We start from the raw sequence: 20,348 nt of genomic DNA, 5'->3' as shown, positions 1-20,348 counted from the left end.
AATGGTCATTTGTTTATTATAGCTTACCATCACCCATGACGATTTTTTAGAGGGAGATGAACATTCACGGAAATCTGAACAACTACAAGGTTAGTTTTGTCTTGTTGGTGTTTTTTTTTTTGTTTGTTTGTTTGGTTTGTTTATTGTTGGGGCAGGCGATTCTCTTAAAACTGTGTTATAAATGGTGTGTGTGCGTGTGTCTGTGTGTGTGTGTGCACATGTAAACATATGCATACTATATATATATATATATATATATATATATATATATATATATATATATATATATATATATATATATATATATATATATATATATTTATATATATATATATATATATATGTGTGTGTGTGTGTGTGTGTGTGTGTGTTCCTTCTCGTTCCTTCCTTTGCCCTTCTCCCTCTTCTCACGTGTAAATGTGTGATTTTTTTTTCTTTGCATTAATGGAATTAATGGAGAGGCAATGCGTGTATTAGTGAATTAAATTATATTTTACAGAATTATATTGTGAGGTGCGCTAGAAGCATGTCTTTATTTTTAAAGAGCAGGAATCCCACAAATGTCATGGAGCCTTTCAGTTTAAGCATCAGTCGCTTTGTCTAAAAAGCCTAACACATTTTTCAGGATACCAAATTAGTTTCGGCAAATATTACCTATATTAAAATATCACTATCATTATCAAATCATACTGTATTTATTTTGGGGGAAAAAATCCCCAAAAAGGTACCCAAAGGTATTATAAATAAACACAAAAATATATACATCGAGTTTAAAAAAAAAAAAAAAAAAAAAAAAAAAAAAAAAACATGCACTGTGGCATCATGATGGATGTTGCGTTAGACTGTAAAGTTTTGGAAAATCTCTGTGTCCGTTCACACACACACACACACACACACACACACACACATACACGCAGAAGAAAAGCTAACGCTGCTCCTGCTTCTAATTTTTAGACCACGTGACGGTGGGAGTGAGTGAAGGTTAAATTCTCTTTCAGAAAGCCAGCTCAATTCAGCCCCTATAATAAAATTCATCCTCTTTATAGCGACATCTTCTATAGCACGGTGCGGTATAACGCTTCTGGTTTGCAGAAATCCCCACCAAAGGCACCCAGAGGTTTTGTACCCGATTCAACCCAAAGGTAAGAGCGTTTTTAATAACGTGTCGTACAGACAGAGCACATCAGAAGCAAAGGTTTAAGTGATTAAATGTACAATAGGCGCTGGCAGCCTGGTGGAGGAGAAGGTGGAAGTGTTAGCTCAGGCCCTGTGTACACATCAGCTCATCAGCTCAGAACAGCGGCCTTAACAGAGGAATTGACACAGATTATACCTTCATGATTATTCTAATTAGATTATTTACTTACAGATCTGATCTGTACGAGCTAAGGTCATTTAGTTGTCGGATGATCAACGGATAATTTGAGGGATCGCACAGAAAAGAAAGTTTCGCATTATTAGGCATTGTATCGCAAGACCAGTTACTCAAAGAGTAGACAGAATAAGTTCATTTTTATTCTCTATACACCACACAAAATACACTGATGTCCAAGTGAGTGAGTGAGTGAGTGAGGTTGTAGGCCCTGGCATGGGTGAGAGATTCACAGCACTTTGTGGCGCCACTTTTGGTCTTGGACGTTAAATCTGCTGTATAATATGCTTCATGTAGGATAAACCATCTGAGACATCTAATATTTCTATTTATGCTTAACAATGTATTAATCAGATCTGTAGTTGTGATACATAAATAAATTGTAACTGATTATATGCATCTTACTGTTAATTTTTATTTTATTTATGGACAGATGGCCTGTTAACTGACCCTCATCTAAAAAACAAACAAACGTACAAACATACAAAAAAAGCGCAGATAAAATTAATGTGTGACCACCACCATAATAATAATAATAATAATAATAATAATAATAATAATAATAATAATAATAGTTATAATCACTTAAAATTATAGTGATTGAAAAATAAAAGAACAAATATTAAGTAGGCCTAATTTATTTGAGGAAGCTTATTTAATTGCAAAACAACAAACACTGATTTCATTTTCATTTAATTGTAATTTAATTGTAATCTTTTTACGGATTGTGCACAGGTATGGTCAATAATAATAATAATAATAATAATAATAATAATAATAATAATAATGTGTCACTTTTTATATTTTAGTAATTTTTTAGTTAGGGTTGAGTTAGGCTATTATATAGTTATAACTGTATTTCTTATTTGAGGCGTAGATCTAGCCTAGTAAACAGACTACAGATATTGGGCATATTTAGAGAAAAGGCGTAAGTGATAAAGCCTATGAGGATCCTTTGACCTTTCGCTTTAATCAGATTACTCTGATTCCCGCTTTTCACACCTGAAGTATTTTTTGTCCAATTCGCTCGAAGAGAAGCATTTGGCAGGAGCATTGTTTTTGTCATTATCCAGTAAAAATGAAATATTGTGTTGTGAGAAGCAGATCCGAGCTGTTGCCCTTCATTTGCTCGTGTCAGCAGCAGAAATAAAGCCAAAGCCGCACCGGCCTGCCAGGTGATTTATCGATCTTTCAGCGTTATGCTTCGAGCAATTTACCCCAAAACCGCAATCATATTTCACTGGAAATGCACAGGCGTTTAAAGCAAAATCCTCAACCCCATTCAAATGAAATCCTGCGCGTACAGATACAAATAAGCAATGGAACAAAACAAAAACCACCCAGTGCCTGTCAAAGCACATGAACAAATCTACAGCAGTTACTGTGTGCTAGCAGCCGGAAGAAGAAGAAGAAGAAGGAGAAGAACAACACACACACACACACACACACACACACACACACACACAATATATATATATATATATATATATATATATATATATATATATATATATATATATATATATATATATATACAGAAATGACGAGAAATCTATCTATCTATATCTAGATAGATAGATAGATAGATAGATAGATTTCTCGTCATTTCTGTCAGTCTCAGCTTCTTCACATGCCCCCAGGTCCCCAGGCAGGATGTGCCCTTGACCTTGAAGCAGACTGCACACACTTTAATAGATTGTATCTATCTGGATAACTCTTTAACAGGTTTAATACCTCAGGACTTTAGACTAAGCTTTGACTTTACACTGAAACACTCCAACACTCTGTAGCCTCTAATCATCTGTTTATCTGAAGTTGTGCTGTTGATTTTGCCATTGACCATCAACAGCTGAGATGGGGGAGGAGATAAGGCTCCATGTCTTGCGCCTCGACTGATAACTTGCTTTCTGCAGAAGAGGAATAATGGCCGGTGTTGTGGTTGCTGGAGTCAGAGGAACAGTTTGAGGGCCGCTTATAGGTGTTATTATCGAGTGCGACGTCAGCGATGAGACATGAGAGGGAGGGGGAGAGCGCGTGAGAGAGCCCTGTAATTCACCCCTACTGTCTTAACAAATCAAGCTGTTCAGCATAGTCCCCTTTGTGTATTCTCAAGAAAACTTGTGCAGTGAGCTCTGCTCAAAGCCACCAGTGCATCTGCTGCTGAGCTGAGAGGTTTCATTTCGCGGAATATCGGTGTGCTTTGGTGAACTGAGCGTTTGCGCGAGAACCGTTACATTGCCTTGACGCAGGAGATGCTGAGCAGACAGCGCGCGCACTAACCGGGACGTAACTTCCTGCCGACTCGCACCGAGGACTCGCTCCTGCTTTCTGGAAGGAGATGGAGGAGGAATTCAGCACGTAATAGCCGAGTTAATGAGGTAATATTTATAACACCATTTGTGGGCACGAATGAATATCCGCTGCTTTGGAACCCGTCAAATGGATCACATTACACCTAGAACTACAACCCAATTTTCGGAGTGCATTGAGCTAATCGGATTTGATGTAGCTGATCTTATTCTGCTTTTTTATTTTTAATCAAATGTACTATTGCATGCATTATGAAAAGTGCGATGGTGTTGAAACAGGGGTCAAAAAGCTGCTGGTAGCAGAGCTGCAGGCCTGTTCAGTGTTCAGCCTCCAGCTCAGCTGCTGTGCTCTAATGCAGTGTCTCCAAAAGAAATCCAGCCTAAATATGATATGAACATGACTTGGACCTACATCATTTCCATCCGTTTAAATCGTTTAAAAAGAGTTCAGATATTTAAAACAATGAAGATGTGTAAATTAATCCATAATCAAGGAGTTTCTAATAAGAAAATGTGAGTTGCTTCCTAAACAGGCCTACAGCATTAGGAACATTTTATGGCCTAATTGTCTATTTTAATAAAGATATCCATGAAATAGCTTTATTCAGTGAAATAAATGACTTGATTCAACATGACTCCTTATATCTGCGATTGCAGGTGAACACAACACGGTACATTTAATGGCCGTAAGCTGCTATGTTTAATTTAAGCTATTAAATATGAAATATTTACTTTGTATTAAATATTTGTTGTATTTTACACTACATTCTATGTAAAACACGGACAGGGAAAAACTGGGCCTATTCGCGGATTTTTGTTGCTTAAGTTGACCTCTGATTGCATGCATCGACTGACACTGCGTTATAAAGAGCAGTTTGTATTTTCTAAAAAATTAGACAGAATTTTTATTTAAGAAATATCAGTCAGCATTATTTTACCTATTTAAAGCCACAAAATGGACAAACAGTATACAAGAGCAATGCAATTTTAGGTGTTACTGATGGTGAACAAAGTAGCAAAAATGTCGCATATTTGCATGTTTATTATCATTATTACAGAAAATTGTGATTACTAAATTATTAGTAGTAATTTTTCAGTAGCTAATAGGTTACAGTCTACAATGCTTTAACATTTAATTAGTTACCAGCTACCACAGCAGAAATCTGTCCTGATTTTAAAAGACCTGATTTTAGGTTTTTTTTTCTGATATATTTGCCAGCAGTCATGACAAGGTTACTGAACATGGAACTGAAAACTCTTTTTATCGTTTTGTGTCCTTTTTGCCACATGAGTGGCAAGTGAAATATGCTCAATTTCAGGCTAGGGTCATTAAAACCCAGTGTTCTACTGGTTTTAACTGACTGTGGTGCCCATGCAGACATACTCGTATACACCAGTGACTGGCAAAAATATCTGATCCATTTACTCACACTGCGTGGGAACTTCGATGCACGGTTCTATTAGGAATCAGTGTCCTTTTGAGCCTAATGCACATCACAGGGGATGAGAGGTACAGTACAAGATGGCAGGCCAGATGGAAATTTATGAGAGCTGTCTTAATAACATGCATCATACCTGTATTATTCAGCCAAAGCCAGACCTGGAATGAAAGCCTCAAACAGCCTGAAAATCATCCCCTGTTCCTGTCAATCACGAACACAGATCATTTCAGTTTTCCAATGATACAACCTACTATACCAGCAAAAATCAAGAACAAAATGGCAGTGATACTCAATTTTAGCACCTCAGGGAAAGAGGTACATGCAAGTTTGGCTATCTGTCAGGACTTTGGACTATAGGTTCTCTAAACCCAGTGCGCAAAAAGCAGTATCTTCCAAGAATAGTTTAGCGGATTATATGTCTAGAGTGACAGAGATATAAACACAGCTCTCGCTCACTGGGCTTAGTTAAACAGTGTAAGTGAAAGGCATATTTTGGACTGGAAAAGTCAACGGCTGACTTGCTGCAGCTTCACTGTGGTTGTCAGGCCTTATCTTTATTAGCCGCTGCAAATGTCTGCCCAAGTTTACATGGAATCCTTCTCCTCTCCTTTTATCTGAAGGGTGTGCACTCACACTGTTTATAGGTGTGAGATTAGAGGGAAAAATGGGCATAGGGCTTCAGCACATGAGCGGTTGGCTAGTTGGAATAGGCAACACAGGGACAACAGGCTATGGCGATAACGTCACTATAAACCGTACCTTTCATGTGATGTTTGTGTGTGAGCAGTGAAGGGTCGTGAGAGAGGGGGTTCAGATGGTGACCTCTGTTAATGGAATCAGCAGTGTTTAGGCCTCCTTACATAAAACTGTGCTGTAATGTTGGAAATCTAAATATTTAGGCAGGCAATACTTTAAGAACAAATGGATCTCAACCTTTTCCATGAAATTAAGAGGCCAGGTCATATTATGACATTTTCTCTTAAGAATGTAAATGTTAATCAATTTTTTTTAGCATTTATGATGTGTACTGTATAATATCACTACACTCTCAAGGACAAAAATAGGAGCCATACATCATTACCTCATGCTTCCATTCAAATATCACAGGTGCCCTTTTTTCAATAAACAGATTTTGGAAATCATATGTAAAAGATAAATAATAGTTACTTAAATTTAATTTAATTTAATAGTTAATAGTTACACATTGGCTAAATCTCATGTAAATATTTCATATTAATATTAATTTTAATTATGATATTCAGTTTTAATGTTAGTAAATTTTAGAGTACGTATAAAATACTAATAGAAAATATAACTAATATAAAATGTTATAATGTTGATGTTTTATAATACTATAATGCTAAAAAATAAAATATTGTTATTATATTCTAAAATCCTGTCTCAGGTTTACAATTTTAAGTGCTATAAATTATTTACTCAGTTTACCTTAACTTGTAAGTGAGAATAATTGATATGAAAAGATTTGGCCCTGTCATGCCATATTGCATCAGTTAAATCTAGGTTAAACAATGTTAAGTCAGTTAAACAAACCCTTTTAAAACAATATCTTATACCAGTGATGGTAATAAACAGTAATTAAGTTTAGACTAAATTATTATTATTAATCATTCATAATGATCATTATATATTTTTATGCAATGAAAGCAACAATATTAAACTACTGCTAAACCATATATTACTTAAAGCTTTTTTTAAAGGAATTTTATAATATTGTCACAAAATGATAAATTATGATGATACTCAATTAGTGCATTTCTTTTTATGTTTTCAGAGATGCTCCAAGAAAAAGCCTCAGCTGTGGCTGATGAAGGTGTGACTGTGGCACAGTCGGGTGAGCTTGCTGAGCTTGCTACTGACTCCTCACATCTGGGCTTACCTGTGGCCCCGAGCATCCACCACAACAATGAAGTCGACCAGGTAAAACAAAGCCTAACGTTCTGACACTCTTTAGACTGCCTTCTTAATAAAGGGAAAAAAGTGATATTTTTTGTAGAGAGCAAAATTACAAAAAAAGTGAGGATCCTACATAAGTTTTACATTTTACATAAGTTCGGTAATAGATTAAGGAAACCAATTTAAATTCCAGTTGCATTTCTTTGCAGATAAAATCAAATTATTTTAACACAATAACCTGAAAACTGGGTGCTGACCTACTCTTTCTTTTTTTGTACATGAAGAACATCGAGAACATCAAAGTAGTTCTTCATGAGAGGGAACTTTGGAAAAGGTTCCACGAAGCAGGAACAGAGATGATCATCACTAAAGCAGGCAGGTGAGTGAGTTACCCTTCACTAAAGTTCTGAGAAGGGGAATATGCAGGAACTATGATCACTATTTTCTGGAAAGGTGCTTTGTGCCAATATCTGCTGTTAAAAGCACCATACGAAAAATGTACTGAACTATAGAACAAATTAAATATCAATGAGGAATCATTTATTCTAATATTTTAAAAGATTTAACAGAAATCATCACTACATAAAGTATTTATAAGGTTTGATTCTACCAGCATAAAGCAAGGGTGAATTCCTATGTCCATGAATGTTTAATTGGAAACACAAATGGCTGCCTTGTGCGTTAGATTTAATGCACAACGTGGATTAGGAGCAGGAGCTTGAGCATTAAGCAGAGAATGAGTCAGTGGTTTCTGCCAGTCATAGCCTGCCATTTCTCAAGGTATCTATGTGGGAAATGTATAAGGTCACCACAATTTTTCTTTAATGCTGTAACCTTGTGAAAAATGGGCCCTCCTTTATCCAGCTGATAGAGTGCACAACTATTCCTCTTTGAAGAGATAAGCGGTGCACTATCACACAGCTGCAAAGGAGATTGTCTTCTCAGGCAGTATTTCTACGATAGACGAACACATTTTCTATGCGGTTTAGCATAAAAAATTTCTACACGGCTTGGTTCGATGAAGTAAGACAAATGTTCGTTGTTTTTATTTTCCTTAAGAACTATTTGTCATCTATTTGGTGAACTATTAGTCTTAACAGAAATCACCAACTTACCTCTGTGAATGGATCTTGTTACATAAACAGGGACTGATTTCATGCAGTAGTTCTCATCATAGTGTTAAGTTACCGAGGGTGTCAAGCTGTGTCTGCGCTGTGTAATCTTTCGCTTTACTGGCTCATGCTGGCTGTTTCTGCACATTAACAGTCAGAATTGTTAGAGGGCAGTGTGGATGGGCATAGCAGAAAATGAATGATACAGTTATGAGTAATGAACACCAAAATGCAGTGCCAGTTTCATTAAGTATAAAATCTTCTACATTCTACATTAAATGATAAACGTTAATTTTTAAATGTATATCTCTGTTAGAGACAAAATGAAGAAGGAAAATAAAAGGAGACCTAATAGGGGACAGTGATGCAATGTGAACTGCATGACTCTAGTTTTAATCACAATAAACTCTACAATAGATTGTTGACTGAATTGAATTGACTGTTGACTGCAGGTCAAGCTAAATTAAATATTTCTAACACATGTCTAAACTGGAGACTTGATAGATTGTTGATCATTTTTGTTCAGTCTTTTAATCTTTATGGCATCATTAACATTTGAACCAGCATGAGATAATGTGTTTTTGTTAGGGGAAAAAAAAGCTGTTGAAAAATGTTAGAAAATCTGTTAAATAAATCAGTTTGTATGGTCTAAACAGCACTGTATGTAAAATCATACCAATTTCAATAAGTGCAAACAATACTGCGAAATTCAAAAACTAGATTGTAAATTTACTGGAGTGTGGGATTTATACTACTTTTACTTTTTATTCTATAATACTATAAAATGTTTTATAAGATATTTATCTGCAATATCTTATTTAATATTTTTATCTAATGGCTCCTTAAACAGCCCCATGCTTCCTTTTGGATAAAGGCATGTACCACATGAATAAATACAAATATTTCAGCAGATTTAGATAAGACATTTTTCTGGGCAGAGAAAGTGAAAAATACTGAGCAGTAGTGCATCAGTGAGTGAGAAAGCAGTCCACACCCTTAGGGTGTCTATTCTACACAGCTGAACTCTGGAAGAACTCCTCAGAGTGATCGTGAGTGGCTTGTTATTGCATGAGTATGTCCAAGACTCCAGCATGTTCATGGCTGTTGAGAGTGAGAGCAGCCGGCCGGTGTGAGCCATCTCATTGTACACACGCCGTCAGCGAGCGCGCTCGGGGGCACTGATCAGCGTCTCCCAGGCTCCAACGGGGCCCAGTGCTCCATCATCCCCCATCTTTTTGATCTTTGCTTTGCTGCCGCTTCCCACAGACAGGATGGATCACTGGCAGAGCAGACGTGTGAGAGAAAGAGAGAGGGAACACGCTAAAAGAAACAGCTGGCAGTACGCGTATGCTGACACACTCCTTATCCTTTACCATTCCACACATACACATTCACATGTTGAGTGTAAAGAAGACACGTCCATGTAGAAACATTAGGCTAGAGAGAAAGTCATATATATTAACAAAAAATACTTTGTGATTATGGTTGGAGAAATTTGGAAATTATACATGTTCGCTCCAGGCTGTTTAAAGTAAGCAGCACGACCAAATTAAAAATATTTCATTACATTATCCGTCATCCAGCCCCTATTAGTATTCATTTTAGAAAGTGACACAAAGAATTTTAAAAATGAATTTGCAGTGCTGGGAGATGTTGAGAAGGGGAGAAGACACTGGTAGCAGCCTGCTTCAGAGTACAATCTTACAGGGGGCTCTGTTTCCGATCGTCCTACAGCTTAAAGCACCTCTCTGGGATTACCCCATCCAGCTTGATATCCATGATTGGATTTCAGCTCTGGACCAGACACAGAGCTTACCTTGGTCTGGACCAGACACTGATCTTACCTCAGTGCAATCCCAGCTCTCGCTCTGGGTATTAGAGCTAATGTTATCTTGGCTGCCCTTCACATGCCACTCTTCAGCCACAGGCCTTTGAAGCTTTACTCCTGCACACAAAGTTGAGAGCTTGCACTTTTGCAGCCATTTATTTAGAATATAGAGACAGTTATAAATGTATGACTGCTGGTTGAACCTGTTGTCAAAGGAAGCCCCAGATAAACCGATGCTCTATGGTGGAACTTTTGGAGGCCAGTGACATACGTGCTATATAAACTGCTGTCCATTCTGAGCCACCATTAAAAAGCACTTAAGGTTTATATGAGCACTAGTTCCTCTTGCATCTTACTTTGACGCACATGGGATGAAATGAGGGCTTTTTTTTTTTGATCATGGAAGGTAGCGCCATTGATGTATTTTATGGCTGGTATGTCTGGTATATTAACATATTCTGTCTGTCATCCTGGCTTTTCTTGTGTTGCTACCATATTTCACAGAGCCGGTATACCAACAAACTATGACTGTAACTATGAGATTTAATCACCTTGTGTGTCCTAGAAGTAGAGTTGCTATTTGATCGTTCTGCTTATTCCCCTATAAAACTCTTCCTCTGATGTTCTTACATATAAGGGTCACTTGGCGAAACCAAAGAGTCATTACTTATCACTCAAGAGACACCTCAGAGTAGCAGAGATTTATATAAGGTTATTCAAAGATAAAATCAGTTCCAGAGAGGATTCTTAGGAAAGCACGTGATCTAGAAAAACAGAATAGCTAAGTAAACCTCTATAAAAGTGCAAATAAAACAAGTGACATTGAAGTTTGCTGTGTTATGTGTAAGAGATACCATGGAAAGATACAAACATAGGTGTGCATTGTATACTCTTTGTATCAGTTGGTAAAATGATATAAAATAAATCTTTTAACTTATTTTTTACTCTTTAATTTTCTCTAAATTTTAAAAAATCCTGTGTTTTTTCTCTGTCGAGGCGGATGTTCCCCAGCTACAAAGTAAAAGTCACAGGGATGAATCCAAAAACAAAGTACATCCTACTAATCGACATTGTTCCAGCTGATGATCATCGTTACAAGTTCTGCGATAACAAGTGGTAAGTCAAGGTCCCTTGCTGTATCCATATTTTTAATTCTTATCTCCACCAAAACTGGCTAGAAATTAAGATAAGTTTCATTCAGTGCTAAGTCCACTTCAGTCTTTTTAGTGCTGTAAGCTATTCTAGAAATGTATTTGTGATCTTTTAAGCTGGCTGGACTGTAGCTTGCACCTCAAGGCAACTGAGTTCACTAACTAGTTTGCAAGGCTGCAGATTAGCACATATAACCCTGTTTTAAGATGTCCACATTATTTATGTGTTTATCCTCTTGCCTTTGAAGAAGGAACCATGCATAAATCTCCTCTACGCTCACATCTGCAATCTTTGCATGAGTAGATCCATCAGTCTGTATCAGATCTGTCTTTAGCAAGGGGCTTGATCGTGGCACATCTGGTTTTTGTCACCTCTATTGTCCCCTTTATTTAACTGTAATGTAAAATCAGTGCATTACAACTAAACTGTTCCTATAAAAAATGTTTCTCTATCAGAATCTGGAGTGAAACACTCATTAAGGGAACATTGATTACCATACAACTCTATTGCTACACTGCTTAATGTTAGCTGTTGCTGGGAATTGTCATTAGCACACAGTTAATTATTCCAAGTTGCTGGCAAGCAGCCTGTCAAAACCAACGGGCTAAGAACAACAGGGTAATACATGTTGTCCTCTGTGTGACCCTGAGCCTCTGGCAGTGCCACCAAAGCAACCCATGAAATGTATTAACAATTGGCCCCATTGAATGTGTATAACACAGAACATGCAAAAACAAAACCATTCTTTTCCGTAAACTGCACATTCCTTCAAGAGAACCCACATTTTATGACCAATTTTTAGCGATGTGCAGGATAGACTGGGATTTCAGTCTTTGCCAGTGTTGGTTCTGGCGTTCCTCAGCGACACCTTAGAGGCACATAATTAACAATGATGTTACAGTCAAAGCAGCCACCCCTGGTTTTGAGGAATTATTCCTCTAATGCTATGGGCATAAGCATTGTGTATTATAGATGGTGTATCTATAATGTCATTCTGAAAAGAAGGCTTCCTTTGGCAACCTATAGCTGTGTGTGAAAAATTGCCTTTGGTGTAGACACAGCATGGTTGTGGTCAGCAACAGACTCTTTAAAGTGAAACAGTGCTACATTTGAAAGCCACAGCTTTGTGGTTTTGTATAAAGTGCAGATATCATCTCTCATTTCTTTAGGATGGTGGCTGGAAAAGCAGAGCCGGCCATGCCCGGGCGGCTCTACGTCCACCCTGACTCTCCTGCAACAGGAGCTCACTGGATGAGGCAGCTGGTCTCGTTTCAGAAGCTAAAATTAACAAATAACCACCTGGACCCTTTTGGACATGTAAGTGTTTTCTAAAAAATGTGCATTATTATAACACAATAGTGCATTATTATAATGAAATATACTTTATATAAAACACGTCCATCCAGCAAGATCACTTGATCATACAAAGATTAGTCTTTGAGATGCACCATCTGCAATATCGTACAGTGAGTCCTTGCTATATTCCAGCCACTTGGTTGAATTTACATTATTTTCTAACAATTCTCACTTCCTGTGCTATTTTTAACATTATTTCTTAACTGCTTGATCTGTCTCCTCAAGAGTAATGACAGAAAATGTGAAGAAGGCCAAGTTGGAAATCAAATGAGTGCTTTTAGTGATATAGTGCAACAGGGAGTCAAAAAAGAAAGAACAGATGAAAAAGTTGGTGACAGCTTGTTTTAGGGAGACACATCTATCTTAAGAATTTACTCAACCACATCAGTTACAGAAAGCTAGCATTAACATTTGCATTCTTACAGCGAGTAGCTGAAGAATTTCCCCCGCTAATTTATAGACAAGTCAGTAAGAGACAGTCTCAGTAAAATGATGATGCGCATCACTTATTATAGAAATAAGCCAAAGGGAAAATGCATTATAGTGATGTATCATAGATAAAGGTGTTCTTAGGCACAATGTGAAGCACAGCACCAGTACTGCATATATTGATCATCTCTTGGTTAACTATAAGATAGACTGGGAATTTTAAAAGAAGTGTTACAAATGTATTGTTGTAAAATTCTAAGTGATGACCTGTGGTTATGGGACAAAACATGTCTGTTAAGTAACCGTTAAATAGTGAAAAAAGGATTGATCATGGTCTTATTAAGTGTGTCTAATCAACACAACAGATGGAACATTACCAGTTTAGACAGAAGGGAATATTGGATTTACTCTACAACCAAAAAACTTGCTCTATGCTTGCAGACAGAGGAAGGCAGAACAGAGGTATTTCATGTAAACTTCATATAATGGATTAAATCCAGATAGACTAAGATAAAGGGAAAGGGAGAGCAGAACAGAGGTGAGGAGTGTGACCATGGCAGTGCTGCCCAGAGGGCCCTTGGGATAGCTTGTCTGAAGTCATCGCATCAGAGGCGAGCTCATTAGATTCATAACCTGTCGGATTCATGCAGGCTTGGTCTGTCAGGATTAATTGAGTGATTGGGAAGTGATAAGGGTGAGTAATGAGGCCAGTAAGAGGCTGCTGAGCTCCATTGATGACCACAACCAAGAGCTTCTCACACTGGGAGTCACTGCAGCCTAGCTAGTACAGAGTACACAAACAGAAGAGCACATCACACCACATTGACTGCAGGATTCACTGACAAAAAAAAAAATACAAATAGACTTTCAACAATTTGTCACAGCTTTGGAAACACAGACTTTACTGTATTATTATATGGAACAAGGAGGTAACTTAAGCAGCATAAACAGTCCCCTCCAAAAGCACTGGAATGGCAAGGCCAATTCTTTTGTTTTTTGCTATACACTGAAGACATTTGGGTTCAAGATCAAAAGATGAATATGTAACAATATATCAGAATTTCAGCTTTCATTTCCTGATATTTACATCAAGATGTGTTAATCAACTTAGAGCATGGCACCTTCGTTGGCAGTCCACTGAATTTTTAGGTGATCAGAATTATTACAACAGATAGCCTTAAAATAAATTAAAGTAAATAACACTTAATATTTGGCTGCATATCCCTTACTTGCAATAACTGCATCAAGTCAGCGACCCACTGACATCACCAGACTGTTGTAGTCTTGGTTCCAGAACTTTTGTGGCTCATCTCTGTATTTCTTTGTGAATTCCAAACTGGCCTTCCAATTCTTACTGCTGATGAGTGGTTTGCATCTTGTGGTATGGCCTCTATATTTCTGCTCCCAAAGTCTTTTTGAATGGTGGATTGTGATACCTTCACGCCTACCCTGTGGATGCTTGTGCAATGGCTCTTATTGATTTTCCCTCTTTTCTCAGCTTCAAAATAGCTTGCTTTTCTCCCATAGACAGCTCTCTGGTCTTCATGTTGGTTTATCCTTTTTAACAACAAATGCAGTCTTCACATTGTTTAAAACAATCAATATAACAGGGCCCACCTGGGCAACAAGCAACACTGGTCAGTCAAATGTTCCAGTATTTTTGATCACTTGAAAAATGGGTGGGTTTAAACAAAAGGTGCCATGTTCTAAGTCATTTAACACATCTAGATGTAAATGTCAGGAAATGAAAGCCGAAATTCTGATCTATCATCTAATATTAATCTTTTGATCTCAAACACAAATGTCTTCAGTGTACAGCAAAAACAAAAACATTCCAATACTTTCGGAGGGTGCTGTAGTTCAAGCACAGGTACAAGCAGGTTGACCTAAGGTCGCTCTCTACACACTAGAGTTTGTGACTTTTCTTAAGGGAGAAGCTCAGGGAGTCATAATAAAATTCTGTAAGAGTCTGTAATAAAAGGGATGACTTTGATGCTCATTGGCCCTGACACAGCTGTGCTGTGGTTGACCCTGAACTAACGCTCCAGTGAGCATCCAACAAACAGCCCCTATGAGCAGACTGGTGCCAGAGCGGCCTGCCACCTTTCACATCTGTACACACACACTAATTGGATTACTTACAATGCAACATAGTGCAAAAGTGCCTGGACATTCTTTTATAGATCCTTCCAAATTATATGGAACTATAAAATGCTGTTTTCTATTGTTTGCAGAAACTCCCACCCATATATGTAAATTTCGATGTTACAGTGAAGTTTTTCCTCACTATGACATTTATATTGAATTTATAGAGGTCATTTTTGAGTTCGAGTACAGTATATTTGCTAGTCTTTCATTGACCTTTTACACAAATTCAATTACAAAAAATAAATATTTTGTAGAATTTATACTGATGTGCTAATTGGTGAGCACAGCTGGTTTAAAAACTACATTTATTACACAGCATACTGCAGAGACATGCCACGACAGTGCAGAAGCAGAGCAGATACCACTGCCAGTTTTACCTTAAGCCACCACAAGTGGCTATAGTAATCCTCTTTGGCCAACATTGTGGTTTCGTGGCAAAAAGCGAGTGAGAGGGAAAACAATGAAATGCTTGCCCTTCGGATAACTGATGATTATTTTAATGACTATCCCAAATCACTGTGCTACTAGTAGCTAACCTAATACAGCTTTAAATATTTACATAACATTATTTACAGTAAAATTACACTATGTTACTGTTATGATAGCTAGGTCATTTCTGTACATACCACAAATGATATACCAGGAGCTGTTGATCAGTATTTAGCAAATAATTACAACAAAATGCTTGACAACCACTTGTTATTGGAAATGTTACACATATCAAATCTGAATAATATTCCAACAGTAACTATGTCATAAACTACAGGTGGAGTCCTACCCAGTGTAGGGTTTGTTCTAGCTACCCTTCCACCTTTCGGTGATAACCCCATACCTCAAAGTCTGTCATATCTGTTGAATTATCAAAATCCACAAAAATGAACACTCTCTTCTATTTATTTGGGGCAAACATATGATATAACAATGTATTTCTACTCCCAGATCATCCTGAACTCTATGCATAAATACCAGCCCAGGTTGCACATCGTCAAAGCAGATGAGAACAACGCCTTTGGTTCTAAGAACACGGCCTACTGCACCCATGTGTTTCATGAGACCTCATTTATCTCTGTGACATCATATCAAAACCATAAGGTAAATACTAGATTATATTTATAATCACATGTCTAAGTACATCAAAATATGCACCAGAAGCTTACTTGATGTGATGCGTAATTTCCACCCAAAGAAAAAAAATGACATACAATCCTAAAGCTATCTTGTTTTTGTAGATTACCCAGTTAAAGATCGAGAACAATCCCTTTGCCAAAGGTTTTCGTGGTAGTGATGAAGGAGACCTTCGAGTGTCCAGACTCCAAGGGTGAGCACAGTAAAAATAATTTTTAAAAAAGTGACATACCAGTAAATAAAATGTAGCAAACCTAAAAAGTTATATAAATATGTTTCTGAATATGAGAACATATTTCTAGGAAAGACTACCCAGTGATTTCCAAAAACATGGCACGGCAACGGCTCATCACATCACACACCCATCTGGCTGGCAAGTTAAGTGCAGGGGTACTGAGTGGTCACCCGCAGGTCCACTCTCATTATCAGTATGATAGTGGGGTCGCTCTGTCCAGTTCTGACCCACAGGAGCATCTATCCAACCCATTTCCTCCTGGCAGAGAATCCAGTCTGCTTTACCATTGCTTCAAGCATAGAGGTACTACAGTATAGTGTCTGGTAAAATCTGTCTTTATATCTTTATGATCTTCTATATATCCTTATCAGTATGGAGATACAGTGTATTTCACTACCAGTTCACAGCCAAGTTCTTTCAAACATTAATACACTTCTTTTAAAATTAATTTTGTAATCTATGTCTCTTAACTGCCCCTTTTCCTAGAGAACAACAGGCATTTGGAGCTGGGCTGCAAGCGGCCCTACCTTGACACGGCACCCTCAGCTGTTTCAGAGGAGCACTACTTCCGCTCCCCTTCTTCCTACGAGCCCTCTTTACTGTCTCACCCCTACTGTGGTGAAGCATTGGGCTCTAGAGAGGCCTGTATGTATGGAGGTATGGATGGTGAGGCAGGAGCTGTAGGTGTAGCTAATACTGAGGACATGCCTCCACCCTCCCTGAACTGCAACATGTGGGCATCAGTCCAGCCCTATCCTCGATATGGTATGCAGACTGTTGAAGCTGTACCCTACCAGTCCTTCAGTGCTCACTTAACAAGCACAGCCACCACTGCATCCATCGTCTCTCATCACTCAGCATCTATGCAACGACCACAGCCTGCACCTCAGGTTCCAGACCTGGTGTCTTTTGGTACACAGCGGGCTTTGCCACCAGTACCGTCTTCCTCTTCCTCCTCTTCCTCGTCCCCTTCTGGTGCTTCCTCATGTGACAGATCAGCCCATCTGCCGCTGTACCACAGGAAGCCTGGGTCACCTCTGAGAGTCCACAGGGATTTCTCAGCCTACCCAACCCAAAGCCATGCATCATCGAGAGAGCCGGTGTACCAGTATCAGATGGGCCTCAACAGCATAGGGTCCCACTGGACTGACAGCTAAGACAAGAGGCATAATACCACTGTATTGTTTAGTCTGATGTTTGTGTCACCTTAGAGTCACACACTGCCTCTAAGAACCCCAAAGAGATTATTTTTCTATACAGCCATATTTCCAAATTGCCAAGTTAATATGCAAGTATCATACTGATATAGTAAGTGCAGAATATGTAAATATACAGCAATGTTCAAAAGTTTGGAGACACCAGTCATACTTTATTTTAAAATCATTATTTCATTCCCCATAAACTCATACAATCTAGCTCTAAATAATATAATCTAGACAATAAGATGGTTTGCTTCATTTTTAAAGTATTTGGGGAAAAAACATTATTATTAAATGATTAGTAATATACAGAAATTATACTGTATATGTGTAACAGTTTCTCCATAAAGCCTGCCTTTGGATTTGATCTCCATTGTTCAAATATATGGCATTCTGGATTTTAATTTTGTTATAATATATATCGATGCCATACAGTTGTAGATTATGCTGATACATCAGTAAATGATCATATCTTGGTTTACAGCTTGTGGCAAATGATTTGAAACCTATGAAGGTGCATATGGCTAGCTTCACTTTACAGTAACATTATCTACAGTATATGGACCTACAACAAAATGGATTTTATATTATTTAAAATACTGAGTTAAAACTTTGAGTGGTAAATCCACACTTTTGAAGAGTAATGTATAGAACGCATAAAGCATTAATTTGCTCTATCAATGTCATATTTATTTGTGTATGGTGTATGTTTATAGTTGTGCTTGCAATTACATTGGATGTAACCATGCATAAGCACTGCACTGAATGCACCAAGAGACCATTAACTATAGCTTAAGGATGTTCAAAATGTTTCAGTGCCAATGGTGTGTTAAAGCACAAAATGTCTATACTATATGATGTCAGTATAATGAAGGAGACATTGAGGTTAATGAATTGAACAATTTGAGGTTTAACAATACATTTTTGGATAGTTTAGCACAAAATCAGTTCCACATTGAGTGGGGTATCAGTTTTTTGGCTTAGATAACTAGCTAAGATGCTGTTTTAGAATCCAGCCCTAATTACACTGAGCAAAATATGAGGAAAAATACCTTCTAGTGAATATAGTTCACAACAGTCAATTTACCCATAAATTCCGAAGATACTGGATGGGATATGATCTTTAACCCATTAAGGCCAACATTTTGTTGGAAATTAAATAGTTCCATATAATTTGGAAATTTATGTACTGTGGTCTGTTGATAACTACTAGAAATCACTATATAAAAATATGTTGTGGGCTATATTTCACAGCACTATCGAGTTCAGAGGCTGTAGCACAATTCAAAAGTTTTCATCAGTTCCTCTTTAGACTTTATGTACTTTGAGCTCAATACGTTGATGTGGCCCTAAATGAGCTTTATTCTGAACCCTGTGATGTGTGTCCATACAGAATTTGACATCCCAACAATGTGTGCTGAGAGCACCAAATTATAGTTCTGATTATGGCATTAAACTCAATCCAACATGGTACACTTAACATAACTGGACATCAGAGAGGGTCTGCACAACCAGATGGAGGCTTTAAGAGTGATCCTTAAGCCAAGAGGAGAGAAGAACAGAGATCTGTTAAGATGTCCAAGACCAAAGACCCAAAGGGCTGAGCCCTTACAAGACTGAAAATGTAAAACAGCAGGCAAATGTCCATAACACAAACTCAAAAAGGATGAACCAGACATTGGTAAGCCTGCTCACTGCTCATTAAGAAAAAAAAGGATGTATCTGAAAACCATATGTTGGTCTGGTGACCTGCATGATCCAATTTGCTTTGGCTTCAACATGTAACAAAACCCATAATGATTTTAGTTTTTTGCACACCTGTTGAATAAATGGTACTCTTTTTGTCTCATAGTCAGTGTCTAAAATGGGCCTGTATTAGACACATGTTTAAACCAAGGTAATCCAATCATTGTGCTCACTGAATTAAAACAGTGGTACATTTTAAACTGTCGACATTTCAAAGCAAACTACCATGAATGGTTACACTTTGAGATAGGAGACCACACTGTACTTCCTGCAGTGTTCGGTAGCTTTCAGTACATTTTCCCCCTTGTAGCATGCGCAATGAAATCAAATGATAATGATGTCAGAGGGTCATCATAGATCTATGCATCATTAATCATGGCCCCTCTGACTCTAGCAATGAGTTACTAAGAGCATAATCACATTATTCAGCTATCAGGGATAAATACTGCATTCAGGGTAACTATATTATACAGATTTAAAACCAATAAATACTTTTGAAAGTAACCTTTCAGTATGGTTTGTTTAGTGAGCAAATCCAATGTTGCATGAGTTTCCCCCACTGATGGTCTTCCGTTCAACCCAAGGTTATTAGGGTTGGTGTGTAGTTAAAGGAAATGTAATCCTAACAAATATAAATGACAGAACCAATGCTAGGGATGAGACCAATTTATTCAAGCAGTTATAGTGGAACCCCTGAGAAATGTAACTTTAGTGATGCACATTGTTTTACAGGGTCTTTCTTCCATATGAAGCAGCTACTTGGATAATACAACAGCAACAATGTGTCTATAGACTTAAATCTTCTCCAAATGGATAAGAGAATATTTTCTAGTGAAACTATTTTAACATTTGCAATGCTTTGAACGCTGATGTGAATTGAGTTTTCAGTGAGAAATGTAAGCCAACATTCAAGACCATAAATCACAAGTAAGGTTTTATACAAGCTTTTATTGTGCAACATCAACAATAATGAGTAAGGCG

At 37.6% G+C, this 20,348-nt stretch overlaps 1 protein-coding gene across 2 annotated transcripts; it reads left to right on the top strand.

Annotated features, from left to right (window-relative positions):
* Positions 1-1,032: 1,032 nt before the first annotated feature.
* tbx4 (T-box transcription factor 4) lies at positions 1,033-20,344 on the top strand. 2 transcript variants are annotated; one of them, XM_026924629.3, is made up of 9 exons: positions 1,033-1,142; positions 6,916-7,061; positions 7,322-7,416; positions 10,974-11,093; positions 12,299-12,446; positions 16,002-16,154; positions 16,292-16,380; positions 16,490-16,725; positions 16,909-20,344. In XM_026924629.3, exons 2-9 carry the CDS (start codon positions 6,918-6,920, stop codon positions 17,577-17,579), a joined length of 1,656 nt encoding a protein of 551 aa, XP_026780430.1. In that variant the 5' UTR covers positions 1,033-1,142; positions 6,916-6,917; the 3' UTR covers positions 17,580-20,344. The 2 variants fall into 2 exon arrangements, with proteins under 2 accessions (XP_026780430.1, XP_026780429.1); XM_026924628.3 differs by lacking the exon at positions 1,033-1,142 and adding an exon at positions 3,057-3,750.
* The last annotated feature ends 4 nt before the right edge of the window (positions 20,345-20,348 follow it).

The sequence above is a fragment of the Pangasianodon hypophthalmus genome, chromosome 14 (genome assembly GCF_027358585.1).
Source record: "Pangasianodon hypophthalmus isolate fPanHyp1 chromosome 14, fPanHyp1.pri, whole genome shotgun sequence".
Lineage (NCBI taxonomy): Eukaryota > Metazoa > Chordata > Actinopteri > Siluriformes > Pangasiidae > Pangasianodon > Pangasianodon hypophthalmus.
This window is presented reverse-complemented; position numbering and strand designations above follow the sequence as displayed.

Bases quoted from the DNA above. Each gene is read 5' to 3' on its own strand.
- tbx4 (XM_026924629.3), top strand. From the start codon at position 6,918: ATGCTCCAAGAAAAAGCCTCAGCTGTGGCTGATGAAGGTGTGACTGTG. The intron at 12,447-16,001 runs GTAAGTGTTTTC...TTCTACTCCCAG, and splicing joins ACCTGGACCCTTTTGGACAT to ATCATCCTGAACTCTATGCA. The intron at 16,381-16,489 runs GTGAGCACAGTA...ACATATTTCTAG, and splicing joins CGAGTGTCCAGACTCCAAGG to GAAAGACTACCCAGTGATTT.